Below are 17,433 nucleotides of genomic sequence, written 5' to 3'. Positions count from 1 at the left end.
CTTTCCTGAAGCAGACAAGTCACTGCTGCTGCAAATGCCATGTGAAAAAATTAATTAACTTTTTTGAACTTCCAAAGATCAGCTAGTCTTAAAAGTTATGAGACGCTTTAGCGTTCTCTGCAGCTCAGGGAGGGCCCTTCAGTTACACTCGTTTCTAAAGTTAATGGGAAAAAAATAATGGATTCTGAAGGACAGCAGTAACGTATCTAAAACACTTCTCAGGGGATTTGGGGGTGGAGGAGATAGAATCATGAAAAAGTACTGGAAGAATAATACTTCACTTTCTGTCTCAAAGCCTGGCTTTGCGAGTGCATCTTTCTGGAAACAGTTGGTTGTGCCCCAGCGGCTGAAGCAAGCCTGCCAAGTGGTGATGATTCCACTTTCTCTCAGGAGGAGGAGGAGGTGCCGAGAGGGTCATGCGCTGCAGGAGGTGCTGGAGAGACAAGGTGGCGGCCTGTGTGCCAGCAGGCTGTTCCCCGCCCCCAGGAAGGGTTTGCTCCATCTGTTCTTAGTCAATGAACATTTCAGATGGGAGGTGGCTACTCTGTCTCCTCTCTAGCTTACCTCATCTCTCCAACCACAGGCCAGAGAACTGGCTGCCAAGAGGCTTTTCAGCCTTGAGGCTGTAACCTGAGGCTGACTTAAGAATCAGCAGTTGTATCCATGTACATCATAGCAGGATGTTTTTAATTTGCTATAGTTAGGTAAACCAGTGACCCTGAAAAACTGCTGGATTCCTTAAATACTGCATGCCGCTCTTCTGCTCAGAAACCTTCAATGGCTCCCCATTTCCTATCTATACCTCCCTAGTTTTCCAAATACATTTCTTACCAATAACTCTAAGAGCCCTATGCGACGTCCACTGATCCTTAAGCACACTTCATGCTTCCCTACCTCCATAATGCTTCTTGAGCTATGTATTCAACACTCTTCTCTTTCTACCCATGAAAACTCATTCATTCTTTAAGACAGGGTCTCACTCAGTCACTTAGGCTGGAGTGTAGTGGAACAACCATGGCTCACTGCAGCCTTGACCTCCCCAGATTCAAGCGATTCTCTTAGCCTCCTGAGTAGCTGGGACTACAGGTGTATGCCACCACACACAGCTAATTTTTGTAGTTTTTGTAAAGCCGAGGGTCCACCATGTTGCCCAGGCTGGTCTCAAACCCCTGAGCTCAAGTGATCTGTCTGCCTCGGCCTCCCCAAGATACTGAAACTACAGGTGTGAGCCTCCACGCCTGACCTATACAAATGCTTTTTCCTAAAAAAAAAATCAAGATTTCTCTTTAATGAACATGTTCCTGACTGCTCGTGATGGAATGAGCTCTTCCTTTTTTGAACTCGTATCGCGTTCTCTGTCTACAAATACTTGTGACTCTCTATTCTACCCTAGAGAGTCAAGAATGTTTAACACAGACATTAATTCCTTAACTTCCCATCTCCCACAGTATGCTCTGTGGAACTCTAGGTTCACAGAATATTACTGGTTCTTAAAGTTAATAAAGTGCTTTTCTGTGTCAAATAATTTGCGAATTGCTTGGTTAGATAGGTTTCTTTCTGAAGTACTTCTCACATATTTCAGTGTGCTAACCTTCATTACAAAACTTCAAGAGGATTTGATTTGTGGCAGTTTCCCAAGCTCGCCTGGCCATCAAGAATGAAGATATCAGGCTGCTTGTGGTTAATGACAGGTAAACCTACATGTGTATAATGGGTGGTTTTCCTGAGTAGCTCTATGGAAGCTCACGGTCCAGGAAATGAGGAAACACATTATTTATATAAATGTATTTTTTTTTTTTTTTTGAGATGGGAGTCTTGCTTTGTTGCCCAGGCTGGAGTGCAGTGGCGTGATCTCATATCACTGCAACCTCCACTTCTCAGGTTCAAGCAATTCTCCTGCCTCAGCCTCCCGAGTAGCTGGGACTACAGGCACGGGTCACCACGCTTGGCAATTTTTTTTGCACTTTTAGTAGAGACAGGGTTTCACTGTGTTAGCCAGGATGGTCTCAATCTCCTGACCTCATGATCCCCCCGCCTCGGCCTTCCAAAGTGCTGAGATTACAGGTGTGAGCCACCAGGCCTGGCCTATAAATGTATTTTTAAAGCGTCCTGTAAGGTAGTCATAGGGAATGTGGATAACCTTTTTGCAAAAGGGATACTTCCTGGCAAATTAATCCATTTTTATAGGTTTCTATTTTGAGTACAGAAGTTTCTTAAAGTGAGAAGTATTTCTGTTCACACTTTACATCTTGCATCTTGTATAGTGCAGGTAATAGATAAGGCTGCACAAGAAATATTTATGAAATAAATGAAAAACCTTTTACAGCTCAACACCAAGGAAAAGCCTTTCATCCTCTAGAAAGATGACCAGCATACTGGATCAACCAGTAACTATGATTGCCCAGCCCTGTTTTCTCTGCACACATTGAAGTAACTTTGTTCTTGTTTATTTGTTGTCCTAAGTGGTCCATGGCCCACAAGGGCTCATCAGCTTGACACACTGTGGTACTCAGCAGGAATGCTGAGTACCGAGAACAAGGAACACAGTCACAAACACCAGGCCTGGGATGGCCCTGTTTCGGCCCCAGAAGCCACCCTTACCTGGTAGCAGGTGCCCAGTTCTTTTCCGTTGGCTGAGAAGGACAACATGCCCATTGCCAGATCCACAAGACAGCCGATCTCCAGGTCCACGTTGCTCCGATTTGATCTCTGGGAACTGGCCACTATGTCCCCGCCCCAGACCATGTAGCAGTTGCTGCGTTTCACACTAGGAGCCAAGACAGGAAAAGGCAGAGAATCTGGACTGGGGCAGTTTGTAATCAAGACTCAGGAATGAAATGAAAATAGCTACAGAAACTTTCCTAGGAAGCTTTCTGTTCAGCCCCAAATAATTTTTTTTTCTTAAATGAGTTTATTTAGCTTCACCCCCATTTACTCAGACATGAACCACTCAGTGTAGGGGTGTGGCAATCTATTCAGGCTACCTCCTTCCAAAGAGCACAATGTTCAGAGAACTGTTTCCAGACTCAACATCAACACACCTTTGTGAAACAGATCAGGGAATGGTAGCATCCCACCACAGAGATGGGAAATTGAGGCATGGGGTGAATGACCACCTTTGGCAAACTTACATGGGGATTTGGAATAAGAGGCAGAAACAAAAGTCTGGGTTCAGAGTCCCAGTCTGGTAATCAGTGCAAAAGGCCGTAAAACACTTGAAAACTCAGGCCCACATTCCTTAGGATGGCCGGCCTGGGCTCCCTACGAAGTAGTTTTTCTCTGACACCTTGCCACTACCTTGACTTATATGCCCCTGTCCTTCCCAGTGCCTTGGAGTTCTGCCTCCCGCACTACTGGCTAACCATCAACTTAGGTGCCTTGCTTAGCTTTCTGTCTACCAACCCCCAGAATACAAAACTCCATTACAGGTATTTACACTTAAAATCAAACTGTAATGATGAAAAAGTCCTTAAGGCTCCAAAGCCTGATTCCTTAATTGTAGGATTTCACATCCCAGGTGAGCTGTGGAGATGTGCAGTGGCTGAGGTGATTCTCACAGCTCCCCACCGTGGGCAAGAGACGACTGATTCTTTCTCCTTCTAAACCCACACTGGTGTACGTCAGCTCAGGCACCTGGTCCCTCGAAGTGACATGACATGACTTTTCTCAAATCAAAGGGTGACGCTATACCTGATGCAAGAGCAGCCCCTTTAAACATCTTAGGGTCAGTGTGATGTGACTCAGCCTGGCTTCCTGTTGTGGTCCTCAGCATGGAGGGCAAAGCCACACAGGGGCAGAGACAGTACATCTGGCACCGTGGGGTGGGTAGGTCCTGGAATAGATTCTGTCAATTCTGAGAGTTGCTTTACCTCTCGGGATGATGTTCTCATTTGAAAAACCAAGGGTTCAATTAGGATTCGCCAAGGTTCCTTCTGCCTGTAGAAGTCTATCACTTTCCCCCTTGGTAAGCATGCATTAATTTCCTGTCCTCTCCTGTGGGGCAACAATGGGTCTGCTCACTTCCTGTGAAAGCCCTCATGCTCACTTCCTGTGAATGCCCTCAGGCAGGGGCCAGTGCCAACAGCCTCTTTCAAAGAGTTATAGCATTATTAGAGTTCCGTAACTGCAGCCATGTTAGTACTACTTTTTAGTGATTAAGATGCTAGCCACACTGATGACTAATACGGAATTCAATTAATAATGTATTCAAGCTGTGGGAATGTGAAGCAGTTGGCTTTGGTCATATATTAAAGACCTAAATTCAAAATGTCCTAAAGCATCTGTAAACGGATTTTGTATTTATTTCTTATTCCGTAGGACAAAGAAGTAAGAATTATTGAATGTGTACCATATAGTATGTCTTCTCCTAGGTGCTAAAATGTTAGTTATTTTCCACAGTAAGTATGGCCACGGAGGCTCAGATAAATCAAGTAATCGATCTCGTATGGTAGAGCCAGCAAACTGGAATTACAAACTCAAATGAGGAGGACACTTCTGCCTTTTCTTCTGGCTGAAGAACAAAGCCTGGATTGGTCAATTACTTTAGAATCCTTTCCTTTCCAATCTAAACCAGATGTTGCTCATAGCATCTATTTTGGCTTTCATAATGATGGACATTCAATAATGGGAACAATAATTATACCCTTGAAAAACATGGGTTTGAATTACATGGGTCCATTATACATGGGTACACTTAAGGTGAATTTTTTTCAAGCACACATGGATTGGAAATACAGTGTTCACAGGGTGCAAAACTCACGTATAGGGAAGGCTGACTTTTCCTATACTGGGGTTCAGTGCTGACTGCGGTCATTGAGTATGAGTGGATTTTGGTATAGGTGGAAGATGCTGGGGCAAATCTAGCTCAGATACCAAGGGATGACTGTAGTTGAAATTTATTGAGTGCCTGAGTTGAGGCACTGTCCTAAGAATTTTTCTATGAATTAACTTATTTAATCCTCACAATACTCCGTGATAACAGAAACTATTATCCTCATCTTATAGATGAGGAAATCAAGGCCCAAGGAGATTAACTGACTGGTCCAATGTCATACCCCTACAAACCCAGGCAGTTTATTCTAAAGACAGTACTCTTTTTTTGGGGGGGGATACAGTCCTGCTCTGTTGCCAGGATGGAGTGCAGTGGCTCGATCTCGGCTCACTGCAACATTTGCCTCCTAGGTTCAACCAATTCTCCTGCTTCAGCCTCCCGAGTAGCTGGGACTACAGGAATGTGCCACCACGTCTGGCTAATTTTTGTATTTTCACTAGAGACAGGGTTTCACCATATTGGCCAGGATGGTCTCGATCTCCTGACCTTGTGATCTGCCCACCTTGGCCTCCCAAAGTGCTGTGATTACAGGCATAAGCCACCGTGCCCGGTCTAAGCCAGCACTCTTAACCAGCTGCTGGTCCCTCATGACACAGTGACTGTGACTCACCTCTGGCCACTAGTCTTTGGTGAGCCAATATTCTCTAAAGGGCACTGGTTGCAAGACGTTCCTGTCTTTGTAGGGAGCAAAGGCCAGCTTGAAAAACAACTTACGACATCTCTACATATGGCTGTATAGGGAAAAGATGCTCCTGTACCTCACGTAGGTGGGGAACAGAGGGAAACCACAAGCCACAGTCTCCTGAGTCACCTCTGGAGCACATCTGGCCAACAATCGCTTCTCCGGCAGCACCAGCAGACCAGTTGGAGTGTATGGTATGCCTAGAATGTGCTTGCCCCTAAAGTTTTCTAATTTCTATTTGGTGGTTATTATTCATGAAGTCTCAATGTCTCTTTGATTCCTTATGCTTTCAACCATTATAAGCTCTTGGGAGGAGGAATTCTGAGTGTATCAGTTAGTGTGTGATGTGCTATATCTTTTTATTTCTTCTGAATCAACTTCTCTCAAGCACCCAGAGATTTTCTGTCTTGTTCTGATGTTGTAGAAATTGGGACTTGCCCAGAGGTCCTGGAAAAAACTCGGAGAGAGATCACGTACCCCATTGTCTGTCTATATTTTCCATCCCTGGGTCACAGTTTATATACACGATGAAATTCTTCTCTATTTTCGCTAGCACTTTTTCTCACTGTCATAGTACTGGTTTGTTTATTTGAAGCCTGTACTTCATTTTCTCCTTGTAAGAGAGGCTGAGATGTTTCCTTCTTTGGGTGTGGGATGGAAGAAAAAGACTGGGGGGAGGGACTGAGAAGCCCGATGGCTAACCCTGCCACCTGGAAGCCCCCTTACCTTTCGTGTACCCGGCCTCTTTCATCCCCTAGGGTGACAGTCACTGTGCAGTTTTTATTCAGGTCAAACTTTTCACTGTACAAGTGATAGTCTGGAGTCACCCATCCGACCCAGACGCAGGATGGATCCTGTCCAGCAAAGATGCGGATGGCATAGTAGCACTGCTGTGGAGAGAATGCAGATGGGAGTCAATGGCCCCCATCCAGTTGAGGAGAGGGGGCTCAAGAGGCAGAAATAACACAGCAGCTCACTTGGCCCTTCTTTTTTTTTTTTTTTTTTTTTCTGGAAAAGTGCACACTAGTAGAGGTAGACTACATGCTAGATCTGGAAGGAAGGCTGAATAGGGATTCTGGCTTCCTAATTTTTCCTTTCTATTTTGCTGTAGCATCTGGCAAAGCAAATGCTTAAGCTAATCTATCACCCTTTGCCCAGAAGACGCTGGTGCTGAAATCAGGAGATGCTGTGGATGGAAGCAGTGGCAGCTGCTCAGAATGGCAGCACAGAGCCCTACCCCTCCCCTGGGCACCAGGGCAGATCTGGGCTGCAGGAGAGAGCGGGCACAGTCCCTGCCCTCAGAGAGAGAGTGGTCAAGGCTCAGAGCGTTCCTGTTACACTTTCTCCTTCTACAAGGAGGTCCAGTGCTTTTTTCTGGAAAATCTTGAAAGAGGTTGCTTAAGAAAGAGTTCATGTCATGGCCAAATGTGCTTTATGTAGCTGTCACACTCAACTATAGGCAGTATTGAGAAGTACTGCAGTTTTTGGCAGGGCTCACACAGTTCATGGGGTTATCACTGTATTACAACAATAGCTACAGCACTGAGGCAGGTGACTACCTCATCATTTTCCTTATGAAACTGAGCAGATTCATTCTTAATGAAGTGGCTCTTTCTTGTAGTCTGTCAAATTTTCTTGACCGGAAGAAAAAAGGGTCAGCTAAACAAACCTGGGTTTGAATCTTGACACTGCCAGGTATTCATCAAGTGACTTTGGACAAACCATTTGTCCTCTCTGTGCATAATATTATGCATAATATTATCCATTTCAGGGCTTGCTGATTAATTTTAAATGAATTAAATGGAGATTAAATGGGAAGGTGACAATGTGCCAAGCACAGTGTCCCACACACACTAAGTGTGTGATTCACTGCAGCAAGAATCTTACTTCTGATGAAGGTGAACCTACAAATTCAGGATTGTTGGATAACTTTAAAGAAGGGTTGACACACATGCATTGTTTCCATAAACTTTTTTTTTTTTTTTTTTTTTTTTGCCAGATGCTAAAGAAGAATGAGCAAAAGAAAGAAAAATCAGGAGGTGCTTTCTGACTACTGTCTAGGGACCAAAAGTAGCTTCCATCTTCTGCGTTGGCTTCTTGCTCTTCTTCTCATTTGATTGCTTTTAACATCACTCCTAGTACTGCACAGAGACATGGGGGAGCTGACTCACAAAAGTTTACACAAGGAAAGCAAACCAAAAGATTGAATTGCGCGCCCTCCACTGATGCTCATTTCAGTCAGAAAGGCAGTGTTGGGTTCCTGATGGCAAATGGGCAACAAGTACCCAAAGATGCCCAATTAGGAGCTGCAGGTAGAGCTTTTGCTTTGCACTGAGTAACTGTATTTCTTTTCCCCACTTGAGAAATGCCATAGATGCATTCTGGAAGCATCAAGATGGATATTAAAAGACAGAGTAATTGGCAATTAAAGAGGATCTCTAAACAGATCTTTGCTGTAAGGGTTATATTACCAGGCACAACGAAGAATCAAATAATTAAAACCATAATTGAGCACATTTACTTACTGTTGTTGTATGAGAGAGTATTTCTTGCATCTGTTTCCTGGGGGAAAGATAATCCATGTTTTAGTTATTCAGCTGTATAGAGTATCCCACAGTTCCGACAGGCAACTGATCTACCTTTAATGATCAAGGCAAGTTTAGTAAAGTGGCTGCTTCCTAGACACAAGTGATTGCAACCAGTCTTGGGACTGTTCATTTGTAAGCTGTTAACACAAGGCAGGGATGCAACTCCCAACTCATCCCTCAGCCCAGATGGTAAGTTAGATGGTAAGTTGAGAGTGAGGACGGAAGACTGCAATAGTATAAGCAGGAATACCTCTGAATAGGTTATCCTATTCTCTCAAGCAGCTGTGCTTGTTTAAAAGCTTGGTAGAAAGCAAAACTCTAGAGGAAACCCCAACAAGACGGCTCCAGGCAGCAGACATACATCAATGATTAAAAATAGACATCAGGGGAAAGAAAGACAGCAAGGAATATATTCCTTATCAGGAAGAAAGAAGACACATTGCCCATGAATCACACAGCTGCAGAGTTGGACAATGCCCATAGTTATGCAAAGGAGGCAGTATCTGCCTCCAGAAACTTCTAATTACACACAACACCAAAAATAATTGCACCCTCTTATGCCCTCACAAAACACAGGAGTTGTGGGCAGCAAGGAAGATAGGGGCCCAGAGTTCAAGAAGAGCAGAAACTTTACCACCAGATGCATCTGTTTAGCATGATTGGCACCTTAATTATGCACGGCACAAACACACACATGTACTTGTATGCACATGTGTGCACACACATTCCCTCTTTTTTTTTTTTTTTTTTTTTTAACCTGGCTGAAGGCAGAGGGAACCCTATCTATGGAGTTTGTGTGCTGAGTTAGGGTAAAAAGCAGAAAGCCCACTTTACAGCAGATACGAGTGCCTCTGAGAACTGGAGGCCTCACCCTCACCTTTTCTGGAAAGCTTCACTGTCCAGACAGGGGCTGTGGCTGAAGGAAGAGTGGCACTCGACAGGCATGCTCAAGCGGCAGTAGATCATGTCGGCATTGCTATGCTGTGTGCCAAATGTCTTATGGGTCACCTTGAGACACGGAGGGCTGTCCATGGTGCCATCAATCCTCATGACCTGGAAACAGGACGAGTCCTTACCTTGACATACCAAAGGGCCTGACCTCGACCCAGTCCCTTCTTCCCTCGTGGACGTGCACATGGCAAGGCATTCTGTGAACTACAGAAGTAAGTTGTGTCCAGTGATAATTAAACTATGATTCTCATCATTACTTGGGCCTTGTCCTGTAGGAAGAAACAGATCTGCTCCTGGCTAGGGAAATTAGAGATTTAAAAACATGCTCACTGGGTTCTCTGTAAAGCCAAGGGTGGAGAATAAATGCGCCAGAGTGGGGCGGCATCTGGCAGACACAGCATAGTGTCCACAGAGGCTAACCTTTTAGGGCAGGGGGCAAGTGGCTAAAGAAGATAATCTTTCCAAGGGCTGTGCTTGTCACTGGGCATGAGAACACCTAAGGGAAGGGGCAAAAGTAATCCCAAAGCTCAGGAAGGATGTCCAGCTCCTGAGGAGGGCACCCTCCCAACCCAGCCCAGCTCTCATCTCTGCCACAGTCATAGTCTGAAGGCTGAGGCTCCTGGAGCCTCCTCCCAATACTGGAGAAAGCTGCAGTTCCTAGGCACAAGCATTGCAGGGGGCACAGTTGGGGGAGAAAAGGTCAGAAATGGATTTTTGCAATGTGTGTGGAGAGGGAAATGTGGGGATACAGGGGAAATGAACTGAGGCTTACAATAATAATTTTCTTACAATCTGAGCCTCTCTTTGCTCTCTGGAGAGCTGTTCGTGTCCTGGGTCCCATGAGAATACTTCATATTTGTATGGTTTTATATTTTTCTAAGCAGAGGACCTCTAGGGGTTTATGACCTCTAAAAGTTTAAAAGCCACTCTTCTAAAGTAATGGTTAGGGAGGAATCAGAGAAATAAAAGTCTCTACTATTTAACTGAGGAAGAAGTGGGGCATTAAGGTTGATGCTTGTTGAATTCAGATGGGAGGATGAGTGAAGGAACTTACAGTGAGGTTGAAGCAAACCATTGAATCTACCTTGAATACAGCTAAAATGGGCCTGATCTGTCTGGCATTTTTTTTAAATCAACACTCTTCCCCCATCCACCATGGAAAAACCATGGTCTGTGAACCAAAACAGAGGCAAGTCTAAGTCGATGTAGTGCCAGAACCAAAGTTAGGCTCCCCCTAGAAGATGGGGATAGATAACTCAATGATCACACGTCAGCTTAAAATCTTGGCAACACCATCTAAAAATTAAATAGGTCCTATAAGACATCAAGTCACGGGTGGGTAAGAACATACATGTTCAGTACACATAATCTTGAATATAGCTACTGAACTTTTAAATTTTTTTTTTTTTTTGAGACGGAGTCTTGCTCTGTCGCCCAGGCTGGAGTGCAGTGGCGTGATCTCACTGCACGCTCCGCCTTCCGGGTTCACGCCATTCTCCTGCCTCAGCCTCCCGAGTAGCGGGACTACAGGTGTCCACCACCACACCCAGCTAATTTTTTGTATTTTTAGTAGAGATGGGGTTTCATCATGTTAGCCAGGATGGTCTTGATCTCCTGACCTCGTGATTTGCCCGCCTCGGCTTCCCAAAGTGTTGGGATTACAGGCGTGAGCCACTGCGCCCGGCCTAAATTTTTTAAATAAAAGAATTGCTTCAAGAGACAGGGTCTCTCTCTGTCACTCAGGCTACAGTACAGTGATGTGATCATAGCTCACTGCAGCCTCAAACTCCTAGGCTCAAGGGATCCTCCCACCTCAGCCTCCCAAGAAGCTGGGATTACAGGTGTGAGCCACCACATCCAGCCTGAACTTAAAAAAAAAAAAGGTTTAAGGTCTCCAGATACTATATTACTATGACAATACAGTATAGGAACATCCAGAGCAAATGCGGTGGACCAAAATGTTGAGAGTCGATCTGCAGGGTTGTATGTGCAAGGCTGCTGTCTCTCGTGAGATGCCACTGGGCGGCCCCAATTAAGGTGCCTGCAACTGCAGCTCTGAGGGCCAGCGGGGAGGTGGCTGGTAAGTGGCCAGAGCATGGACTTAGGTAAGCAGCTGCCTGTTGACAGGAGACCCGGGGGGGGCTTCGGGCCTTGGCCCACCTGACCTGCCAGGGCCACACACGTTGTGTAACATTACCTCTATGTGTGGATGGTCCTTTGGCACGTTGACAAACGTCGGGAGGCGCTTGCTGAACCACATAGCAACATCTCTGTTCATGTTGACAGCAAAAGGCTCAAAGCCCTCTTGGAGACCGCACATGGTATAAAACTTGAAGGTACTGGCATCTGTCCCGAGATTCATGCGGCCAATCTGAGACAGCCCCAGACAGCAGATGGGCACAAAGCCTGCAGAAGAGAGAGCCCTGCTTTAGCCCGAGGGCACCAGCCCAGGACACTGTGAGGAAGATGAATCTGTTCTTCCTTAAGGGCTTTGACTCCCAGTAGGACAGATGGGACACAATCCTCTTTTTCTTTCTTTCTTCCTTCCTGGCACATAAAATCAACAACAGGAGGCCACATGGAGACCACCACTGCCCATGGCACACGGGAAAGAAAAGTGAGCTTGGTTCAAAATGATTTGGGAAAAAAATCACCCAGTTAAGAATATTCTTAAGATATAAATAAATATCAACTGGAAAGGCAAAACCAGTAAGAGAAAAAGTGAAATTCTTTATCTGTCCCTTAGTTAAAATTGATCTTAGGCCCTGGGAAAATTTAAATACTACCCAAAACAGTGCGGTGAGCCTAAAGAATGACTTGGTGAGATTTTTGCCACAAAAACAAAAAGACGGGTAACTATGTGAGATGATGAATATGTTATTTTGCTGCACTGTAGTAGCCTTTTTACTATCTCTATGTATTTCATAACATCACATTGTTCACCTTAAATATACAAAATAAAATTTATTTAAAATAAAAAAAAAATGACTTGGTGCAAGTTGCCCAAGTTTTCTGGACCCCAGCATCTTCCCCAGTGACATGAGAGGTCCTTCACATTTTGAGAGTAGGATTCTAAGAAGTTTTAAATGCTAGCACTATGATTGTGCTTGTTAACAAAATACAATTTACAAACACCCAGTCTCCTAGCCCACGGTCCTCCTCGTTGCCTCCTCAGGAAGGCAGAGTTTCAAGCAGGAGCCAGAGAAAGCTCTTCTCTTCCTTCCTACAGCTATCATCTCTCCAAGCTCACATCTGCAGCCTGATCATGTTAAAAAACTACCACTCAAAACAGACCGAAGCCGAAGTTCAAATTGTTTGGTGTTCTTGTTTGTGGGCTATTTATACATCGTAATTGTGGACCAACAAATCAGCAACACAGGGAAAAGCGCTAATTACGTTGGATTTGGGAGGATGTGAGAGGCACGGAGGCGGCTGGAGGACAGCTGGAGGCTGCAGAGCGTGCCTGGAAGGGTAGGAGTAGTTCTGGGGCTGCTGGATGAGGCAGGGGCTGGAGGTCCCTACAGAAGAAAGCGGTGTTACTCCCTAGGATAAGAGTGGTCATTTCAGGGGACATTTAAAGGCCAATTTTGGGAGCATTTACATCTAACAGTAAAAACTTTCTTTCATAGACACCAAGGCCAAGATGCCCTCTTCCTAGATGGGAGGCTTATATACTATTATCTAAGCCATGAAGTTTCTATGTAAATAATAAGTTACATAAATGAAATGTAAATCTCTTGCAAGCTATGCGGTTGCTTTTAGAAACTATAAACTCACTTAGGATACAGATGTGTTTAATACCGTGTCTAAAGAAGAGAGAATATCAACGTGATCCTAGCAAACCGGCAGTGATGTTTGTACAAAAAGCCTCCTCGCAGTGCTGCCAAGAGGACAGACTAGGACCCCTACCTCTCAGGACAGTCAATGGCTAATCAATGGATGTTGCACACCTGTGCATGTAACATCCTGAGCACTATGCTTCTGGTATTTTTGTGACAGGGGCTGCAATGGATGAAACCATTTCCTTTCTATAGACAGACATGTTTATAAATAAAGAACCTTTGGAAATCTGACTACAGTGTAGAATAAGAATTGCTTGCCAGTAAAATTTCTAGGCTCCCCATTGGGAAAGATGGTTTGCTATGTGCCATGACAAGATGTGAAGGAAGAAGAAACTATCCCAACCCCAAGGAGCTTACAGAAGTGGGGACAAGGTATGGAATATAAAACAGTGAATGTGTTTGCTGTAAACCATCCCTAATCTCAAGACAGTATTTTGGTTATTCTACTAAGGGGGGTAACTGAACCAAGAAAGCCACCAGTATAGGTTTATCTTGGAGCCGTGAACATGAAGATCATGAAACAGTCCAGCCTTGATGTCCACAGAATAGGACAGCTTAAGAAAACCTCCCTATTGCATTCTTCTCCATGAACCTGGGTGGTGCAATAAGTGAGCAGCAGGGGTGAAAGCCTCAGTGTGAAGCAGCAACAATGAGGATTTGATCTCAGGACATAAAAATAATGTCCTAGTCACAGACCCATTGACAATGTAAGGGGGAAAAGGTAATAATTGCATAAGACTTCTTTTTTTTCCTAAGGATGTTGAGCTCCTCCTCATTCCTAAGCATCAGTAGAGAGGACAGCACTTTAATAAGGCTAAAACTAAGGACATGAGGAGTTAATGGACTTGACCAAGATCACGGGAAGGGCAAGTGACAAAATGGGATGAGATCCTTTATCCTCGAGTCATAGGCCAGCTGCCAGTCAGTGTGTGAGAGGGAGTGAGTGTTCAGGGGACGAATGCCCCAGATTTAAACGGTAGTTATGACCGGGGCCAGAGGACTGCATTCACTAGGGAGTAAAGTGTTGCCTCTGTGGGGCAGAAGCCTTCTCTACGGGGAGAGTTGCACACTCCATGGGAAAAGACAGTATGTAACGAAAGTCATGGATGCAAGAGCAATGGGAGGCACAGAGTATTGGGGACCTCCAGGAGGCTAAGTGGACGTGGCTGGGACAGGTCTGTAAAACAGTAGCAGAAAAGCTAAATCTAAGGCTTGAGTCAGAAAAGAGAACATCCGAAAGGACAGAGAGGAAAGATTAATTCTCATAAAGCACCAGCACTTTCTCCTGGAGAAAATGATTCGATAACTAGATACATTTAATCAGCTCCCTCCACTTGGCTAAGGAGGATCTAGCTAATATCTGCATTTCTAAAACTTCTTTATTTGAGGCATTTAAAAATCTTGTAACTTTATAACTCCTCAGGAAAGATAGATAAGGGGGAACAACCATGGCATGATAAACCACAATAGCGAATATTTACCAAATACCTTGTAAATGTCAGGCTTCGTGCTCTGCAGATATATCTCATTATTATGCCAATTTTACAGATGAGGAAACTGAGACCTAGAAAGTGGACTTGCTCAACATCTGCTACCTGGTAAACTGCAGAGTCAGCATGTGAACGAAGCTGCCTGAGCAGGAGTCCACAGCGAGCAATGTGGACCGAGGCCAGGATGCCTGCTTCCTAATTGTCATGTAAGCTAACTTGCTTTGTAGCAGTTACATTGCTTTTCAAATGATTTTCCAACGTGTCAGGTAGTTCACCTGTTTGTCTCTAGATTAGACAGATGGAGACCCATGACCGCAACACGCTCCAGGGCCCTTAGAGGAAAAGGGCTACCTGTACACAGCCCACCACATGGCACTCCAGAATTCACCTGGTTAAAAGGACCCCCTGGGCAAGGTCATGTGGCATTACTATCTGACTGTCATAAAGAAGGATTTCCATGTTGCACACAGCTTCATTAACCCATAGCCTCAAATGAGACTGGAGAAGACAAAAAATAAGAGGGAAAAGAATGCCACCTCCCTACATGCAGCCTAATAGATACAATCATGCTGACAACTCCGCAGAGGTTTGAGAAGAAAATCTGCAAACGGCACAGTCTTCAGCCAAGTTGTATACAGAAGTTCTTGTCCCAGGAAAGCAATGGCAAGAATATATGCATTTATATTTTGTAGAGGACCCCCAGTTCTGATACACTCGGTATTATAAGGCCTCATACCGGTTTTCCGATTAGGAAAAGGGAGAGCAGGAGGGTAATCTTATAATTCCGGGAGATTGCAAAGAAACCAGCGCTCTCAAAAATCCAAAGGAGAGATCCATTTTCAAACCATTGTAAACTAAAGGAACACAAAAAAGAGAATAGCTACCAGCAAGGGAAAAGCTGACATCTTAGAGACAGGGAGGTAGATGACCGCTCAGACCGTTCCTGGGGTGTTTCTGGGAGTTTCAGTCCAGCAACACATGTTGTACCCCTTCCTTCCCATTTCCTGCTAAGCTTTGCAAAGACAGAGTTACAGGACAACACGGAGATGGTCACAAGCCTTGCAGAAAACAAAGGAAACAATAGGCCATGCTCCCCTGCCACAGCCACTTTCTGAAACACAAGACCCATCTGGAGAGAGAATGACAGGGGACCCTGGGTACCAGCGTGTGTGCCTGCAGGTGGCAGTGACACTTCCTGCAGATAAGTTTCATTTTCTGCCTATTGAAAAGCTGCCAACAGAAATGAGGCATCTGTTAAACCCGACAGGTCAGTGGGCAGGAACGGCCTGGGAGGCTGCCCCTGCAGACACCAAAGCTGTAACAGGAGGCAGGATGTCCCTCGGGGGAGCGCCTGGCAGAGAGGCAGCACAGGAGACCAAAGCCTCTTCCCGATATCACATTCTGAGGTCTAGCAGGATGTTCTGGATTTTATCTTCCTTTCCTTTAAACAGAGGAAAAGAGAAGGCTGATAGCAAAGGGTTTGCCTTGGAGGCTTCTGAGCTCTCAGACACTTCTAGGTGACAACACTGAGAGCTGTGATGGTCCAGTCCAGGGCCAGGGAGGGAACATTAATTAGAAAATTTGAATGAAGCAGATAAAGGCATATAATTGATGATCCATAAGAGGATGGAAATGACAACTTATAAGTAAGCCAGAGGTAAAAACAGCCATGAACTACAATATCCGCCCGCACTGCTTCCCCAGAAAGGCAAAAGGCTTCCCATGGCCCAGCTCCCACTGGGGTAATGGCTGAAATCAAAGCTGACATGCTGGCGACCAGAACAACACAAGCAAGCAGGGCATTTTGCTTTATGGGGTGGGGGGTGGTAGGCGCTACAATGCATAACATGTTTTATTTTCAACAGATGCTTTTCCTAACAACTCAAGGCAAGAATTGCTACCTCTTTCCACTTGACACAGAGAGAAGAGAGATGCTATGCGGTTATTCCAGGCCTTTGGGCTACTGTTATCAAAGAATGGCATGTCGACTCCCTTATAACTACCCTTCCACCAACTCACAAGCCACTGCAGAACTGAAAGAGCTTTCCAATCATCTTGTCTCTGTTATTAAAGTGCATTGTAATACGACAGTATAATGTGCTAACACATTACCGTACAATTCTATTATTAAACAGCATCCTAATAATACTTTGTTATTCTGAAGGTCAAATCACATCCCTGTACACAAGAGGCCTATGGAACGTTACTTCCATTACAATACAGATGCTCTCTAAAAGCAGGGATATGCTCAAATATCCCTCCCCTTGAGTATTCCTCTGCTCAAACCCCATAACGGCCCCTCATTTCCTAGAGGGTGAAGTCCAAGGGTGCTTGGCTCAGAGAACACAATAGTTTCTTGAACGAAAAGGCTGAGTCTCAGTATTTGAGCCTATAATCTGCACCTTATCTACCTTTCCAGCGTCATCATCCATACATTCCAAACACAAATCTTCTACCCTTTCCTGTAGCTTCCTGGAGCCACAGAACTACTCTTGTTACATCCCCTGACAGGACTAGCCTTCTCCTTACACAGACATCTTGTATTCTTTATTTAACATGCAATTCAAATCCCATTCATATAGACTTTTCATTCTGTATTAGTCACTCGCCATTGATAACTTACTGCTCTGCATTATCATCTTTTTTACAGCTAACAAATGAGCTCCTGAATACTGCTACTACCCACATTTGCATATATTTTAGACCACTCTGCTCTCACACTTCAGTGTGCATGCAAATCACCAGAATGTCACATCAGAATGTAGATTTTGATTCTGGTCTGGGGTTGGGCTGAGATTCCTCATTGCTAACAAGCAGACCATACCTTGAGTATCTAGGCTTTGGACTTTACAAAGTTCTTGTAACTCTGCACAACATATGAGATTCTTATCTCCTCCTCAGATTTCAACAGACAAGTACCCTCTTCCAGTTCACACAATAGTAGAACCTGGAAAAGGCCCTGATTTTTGGACTCTTTCTATCCCAGAGAAAGACTTTCCTTGGAGATGTGCCTGAATCTCCGAGGCTGTTTTCCTCCTGGCCTCAGAAG

General features: G+C 44.7%; 1 protein-coding gene across 2 annotated transcripts in view; it reads right to left on the bottom strand.

The window, feature by feature from the left end:
• The window catches only part of RYR3 (ryanodine receptor 3), a 584,152-nt gene that overhangs the window by 226,977 nt on the left and 339,742 nt on the right, over positions 1-17,433 (bottom strand). For both annotated transcript variants that reach the window (XM_025390215.1, XM_025390216.1), the window contains exons 28-32: positions 11,250-11,458; positions 8,979-9,154; positions 8,039-8,075; positions 6,240-6,403; positions 2,602-2,767 (exon numbers count right to left, since the gene is read on the bottom strand). In XM_025390215.1, the coding sequence (XP_025246000.1) occupies positions 2,602-2,767; positions 6,240-6,403; positions 8,039-8,075; positions 8,979-9,154; positions 11,250-11,458 (752 nt within the window). The remainder of the gene's footprint in view (positions 1-2,601; positions 2,768-6,239; positions 6,404-8,038; positions 8,076-8,978; positions 9,155-11,249; positions 11,459-17,433) is intronic.

The sequence above is a fragment of the Theropithecus gelada genome, chromosome 7a, assembly GCF_003255815.1.
Source record: "Theropithecus gelada isolate Dixy chromosome 7a, Tgel_1.0, whole genome shotgun sequence".
Classification (NCBI taxonomy): Eukaryota; Metazoa; Chordata; class Mammalia; order Primates; family Cercopithecidae; genus Theropithecus; species Theropithecus gelada.
Note: the sequence above shows the minus strand (reverse complement) of the source record. Positions and strands in the feature narration are given on the sequence as shown.